The 5,055-nt window shown below is 45.3% G+C and overlaps 1 protein-coding gene across 1 annotated transcript; it reads left to right on the top strand.

The window, feature by feature from the left end:
- The first annotated feature begins 250 nt into the window (after window positions 1–250).
- Window positions 251–3,241, top strand: pcna (proliferating cell nuclear antigen). Its single transcript, XM_034542207.1, has 6 exons — window positions 251–673; window positions 1,574–1,671; window positions 1,793–1,860; window positions 1,949–2,143; window positions 2,500–2,623; window positions 2,740–3,241. The coding sequence occupies exons 1-6, from the start codon at window positions 453–455 to the stop codon at window positions 2,814–2,816; spliced, it is 783 nt and encodes a 260-aa protein (XP_034398098.1). The 5' UTR covers window positions 251–452; the 3' UTR covers window positions 2,817–3,241.
- The last annotated feature ends 1,814 nt before the right edge of the window (window positions 3,242–5,055 follow it).

The following is a 5,055-nucleotide window of genomic DNA, read 5'->3' as shown; positions in this document are numbered from 1 at the left end:
ATCGACTGCCTTTTGTTTACTTTGTATGTGCCAGGCCAAATATGGTCGTTTTATTACAATGTACCTTTCATTATCCATTAAATATTGCTCTTTTGCCTATATTCTTCTAAACGTGTCACTGCATTGATTGTTGTGCTGGTGAGAGGCTGGTCCTCCCCAAAATGGCGGAAATCGGTGCCCACTCGCGGTTTGATTGGTACCGACAAAAGGACACGGAAATGACGTATACGCACCGAGTCATTAAAAAGCTGACGTTAGCGCGCGCTTCCAGCTCAAATCTCCCCTCTGCTGTGAGAGTGTCGTCTGCAAGCTGACGAACACAAAGGCTGAACTTCCAGAGGCGCCTCTCCAGCTCTCCTTCTCAAACCTGCCGGCCTCCCTTTGGACGGAGTAGCGCCACGAAACCCTCTCCTCGGTTCACTCTACGCAGACGTAAAACTCCCAAAGCAACCATGTTCGAGGCTCGCCTGGTCCAGGGCTCCATCCTGAAGAAGGTGCTGGAGGCTCTGAAGGACCTGATCACAGAAGCCTGCTGGGACGTCAGCTCGTCCGGCATCTCCCTGCAGAGCATGGACTCGTCTCACGTGTCGCTGGTCCAGCTCACGCTGCGGCACGACGGCTTCGACTCGTACCGCTGCGACAGGAACCTCGCCATGGGAGTCAACCTCAGCAGGTGGAGCAGCACGTTACAGCCCGCTCTGTTGGCGCGCATAACATTCAGTGTGTGTGTGTGTGTGTGTGTGTGTGTGTGTTGTTGGCTCGCGGCGACATTAGCATAAACATCTGAAGCGTGACGTTAGCTAGTTCGAGAGGTCCGCTCGCCAAAGTTTGGCCGCGGCTCAAATGGACACGTTACCAGCCGAGGTTTGATTTGTCTGAGCAGTTTAAATGCGCATCGGTAACATGACGTCACCGGCGGCTAAATGTCTTCAGTTGGCATAACTAACTCTGTCTAAACTAAAGGCTACAAAGAGGGCAGCCATCTTGGAGGACTTGCCCGGGCACGTCTCTCTCCGGGACCGAGCAGTTGACTCTTACTGTCCCAATCACACGTCGGGTTTTCACCTGTGTTTTATTACGAATAACCGGTTTGGTCCAAGTGTTCGGTGTTAACGGCTGAACATGTGGCGCAGTTCGAGCGCTACTTTGTTGTGACGCAACGACGTCATTTGAGCGCCAAATGCTGTGCTGATGATTGGCGGGAATTGCTCTTCAATCCGGGAACTTCCGCTTCCGCCTCTTTGTAACACCGCCGGTGTTCCCGGTGATGTCCCATCGAAGCACCCATCTGCTTCGCTTTCAAGCAATAGATGCAGTTTATTGAACTTCTCTGTACACATATGTTAAATGCATGTATTTGGGGTAATTTTAATAGATCAAAAAGAAGAACCGAAAGATGAACTGATAATTTAACTTACGTGTATTAGAACACTATGCTATTAAAAAAATAACATAAATGCGTAAAGAAGTAGGGGAAATATTATTTCCCCTATAAACTACGACTATAAAAATAAAAGGTTGACTTCTATTCATTCAAGCGATTTGACGTTCTCCTCCTGTCATTGTTGTACAGTATGTCCAAAATCCTGAAGTGTGCAGGAAATGAAGACATCATCACCCTCCGAGCAGAAGACAATGCAGACACACTGGCCCTGGTGTTTGAGACACTCAGTAAGTATTTTGAGATATTGAAGTTGAAGCCGTATGACATCATGGTTGCTGTATAGCGTGGCTTCTTCAGGTTCAGCATCTTAATGGCCCTCTTTTTTTTTCTCTCTTTCCACTCTAACAGACCAGGAGAAAGTCTCCGATTACGAGATGAAGTTGATGGACCTGGACGTGGAGCAGCTCGGTATTCCAGTAAGTCCTTTTTGCGTCCTGTGCACCGTCTTGGCGCCGACACACTCCATGCACACTGTCCCTCACCCCTTTGTTTGGGTCTTTCCAGGAGCAGGAATACAGCTGTGTGGTAAAGATGCCCTCTGGGGAGTTTGCCCGCATCTGCCGCGACCTGTCCCAGATCGGTGACGCCGTCATGATCTCCTGTGCCAAAGACGGAGTCAAGTTCTCCGCCTCGGGAGAGCTGGGCACAGGGAACGTCAAGCTGTCCCAGACCAGCAACGTGGACAAGGAGGACGAGGCGGTGAGTAAGAGAGCTGGGCTGAACCTGACATTCACACAACTGGCCACAGTCTTTTATTTTTTTGTCTGGCTACACCATTTTTTATATTAATCTAAAACCATTGTTTGATTGACAGTAAATTGATCTGCAGCTATTTTGATATCATTTTTCAGCTTCTCAATTGCGTATCATTCAATGTTCTTGTTTCAACGGCTGGAATCAGACAAAACAAAGCCGTTTGTGGACGTCTCCTTGAGCGACTTGAAAATGGGATTAGATTAAACTATTGGGAAAATAATAGAGTTGTGACCGTCCTTCACGTTTACCGTTGCGGTGGAACGTCTAAAATGTTTTTTTTCCCTCTTCTGTGTTTTTAGGTCACTATTGAGATGAACGAACCCGTCCAGCTGATCTTTGCCCTCAACTATTTGAACTTCTTCACCAAGGCGACGCCGCTGTCCAAGACAGTCACCCTCAGCATGTCTGCTGATATCCCCCTCGGTAAGTGCATCTTCTATCTCTTTTTTTTTTTTAAAGTAGGAACATTCTTTGTTTGGATTTTCAACATGTTTGCACAAACTACTGTGTTGACTTTTTTTTTTTTTGTCTTTCATCAGTGGTGGAGTACAAGATCGCCGATATGGGACACGTCAAATACTACTTGGCACCCAAGATCGACGAAGAAGCTTCCTAAGTTGTTAAATACCGGCCCACGTAGGGGAATAGAGGAAAGCAGGCGACTGGGACTCAAAGTGAAGGGATCTCACGGTGGTCGATCTTCTTATTTCCCGTCTAATGAGATTCACAGCAGGAGGTTTTATAAACTCATCTGTCAGCCACGTGATTGATGACATCTGTGTGATGTGATGGAGCGCCAGTGTTTTGGACTCTTCGGTGTTCAAAGCCACTGCATGTGTTGTTCAGACTGCCTCGGTGTCAATTCCAGCACTCTGCGCTCTAGTTTTTGCCCTGTTTTTGGGAAAGGCCGTTAGCAATTGTCCCATTCCTCCTTGTAGATAACACATTTGTAAATACTTCCTGTGGTTTCGCACTGTCAGTCGACTCCAAATGTTTTTGTATTCTTTGATTCAGTCCAAAATAAATAAGTTGTTTCAGAAATCCTTTTTCTTTCTTTTTTTGCACTTTGAGATTTTTGTAGACAGGTTTTAGGTAGAAGACACTGTTGCTGCACAATAATTGTCCGGAAGCAGTGAGGTTATAAGATTCCCTTTTGTCTGGATTTACAGAGCCATCCGTCCTCTCTGATGTATAGTGAAGTAGAAAGTAGCATTACAATAAACTTACGTTGTTTAACACATCTGCAGCAATAACCATGTCTGGACACTAGGTGGTGGTCTTTCACTACTTGTAGTTTTTCTAAAGATTATTGTATTCCTGTCAAGTCACATTGGTGAAATTTATTCAGAAGAAATCTAATTTTCAATTATTTTCCCCCCAAAATAAATGAATCCCAATGTGTGTAATGGAAAGCCCCCATCGGTGACATCAGACAGATACTCTCTTGATACCAACATGACCGGCAGCCAGTGTCGGGGTCGGGTCACTTTGTACTTGAGTTAAAGAGATTCTGAAGTTGTTGCCTCCTCAGCAAGTCGCCACAACTCCAGGTCTGATTCCATGCAGGTCGGCGAGTGAACGGAACAATGCTGTTAAATATTCAGAGGATTCCCTCAACATGCGGCGGACGACACCTGAGAGACACAAGTCTGTCTGTGCAGCCGGTCGCCATGTTTTACTGCAGTAGGTGACATTAGTTTGGAGTCAGATGGTTTAAATCCTCACAAAGCTTTAATCTGATCGACGGACACATCTGGCTTCGCTCTGAAGTGAAAGTCCCTAATGTACATGGAGCTCATAATAAATATATAAGATGTGACATTTCCTGATGTTTGGTGTGCCTGCCTCAGGAAAGCAGGCCAGAAGAAGAGGTTGATGCCTCTCCTGGTTGGAAGCTAAGTGGCTACAGCTAGCTCAGTTTGGTTTAGCACAAAACTAGAGAAACAGCTGGCTCTGTCCAAATGTGGGGAACATTTTTTACCAGCACTAAGGCTAAGTTTATTAACTTGTAACTTTAAAAAAATGAACTGTCAAAAAAGAGGATTCAATGTGGGCGGTTATGGTCAGGACCGGTTGCCAGGCGTTACTGTTGATCGGAATAAAGCAAAATCATAAACTAGCTAACTCCAATATAATGTGTTACTTTAGTATAATGCTGGTAACATTATTAGCTGGTTTCTCTGCAAGAAAGCCATTAAACTATTCCCCAAATGTCCATAGTTTTTCGGTCCATCTCTATTATTTTTCTCCTCTCCCATATTCCCTCATGGAGGCCATCACTGTCTGATTCTTATCTGATCTTAACCGTTGAATAAAGAATGAAAGCAGCCCGAGGGGAGATGGCAGAGCGCAGCCGCAGATTAGAATACCAGATTATAATCCCATATTATAATTATGCCTGGCATTGTAATCCCAAACTCCTCTGGAATATCAAAATTAATCTCCAGAAAGGGAGCTGATAGCCAATAATAAGCTTGCATCCTCTCAGTAAGAAACGAGGATTTTCATTTTTTTTGGGGGGGGGGGGGGATTTTGGGCAAATACATTTGATAAATGTATTTTATATTCCCGATATGTCTGTCTGAGTTAATGCCAGCTGTCCACTCTGAAATGTTCTTGAACAGCGTATTAGTGGCGGTTCTCTTCTGAAACCCAATGCACTGCAGCTGTGGACGTACCTGATGTTCGTGAGGAGAAGAGATGGGGACTGTCATTTTAGGATAAAGCAAAGCGCCAGCGCCGCCATTTAAACTGCCTCAATATTTAATTAACCATCCAGGTTAAGATGAATTACTTCCTGTAACAGAGCAAATAGGGTTCAACCTGATTGGGGTGTCCGCTTCCGAATTGGCCAC

Source organism: Cyclopterus lumpus, chromosome 9 (assembly GCF_009769545.1).
Source record: "Cyclopterus lumpus isolate fCycLum1 chromosome 9, fCycLum1.pri, whole genome shotgun sequence".
In the NCBI taxonomy this organism is placed as follows: Eukaryota; Metazoa; Chordata; class Actinopteri; order Perciformes; family Cyclopteridae; genus Cyclopterus; species Cyclopterus lumpus.
The sequence above is the reverse complement of the archived record's forward strand: the minus strand, read 5'-3'. Positions and strand labels throughout refer to the sequence as shown.

Bases quoted from the DNA above. Each gene is read 5' to 3' on its own strand.
- pcna (XM_034542207.1), top strand. From the start codon at position 453: ATGTTCGAGGCTCGCCTGGTCCAGGGCTCCATCCTGAAGAAGGTGCTG. The intron at 674-1,573 runs GTGGAGCAGCAC...ATTGTTGTACAG, and splicing joins ATGGGAGTCAACCTCAGCAG to TATGTCCAAAATCCTGAAGT. The intron at 2,624-2,739 runs GTAAGTGCATCT...GTCTTTCATCAG, and splicing joins GTCTGCTGATATCCCCCTCG to TGGTGGAGTACAAGATCGCC.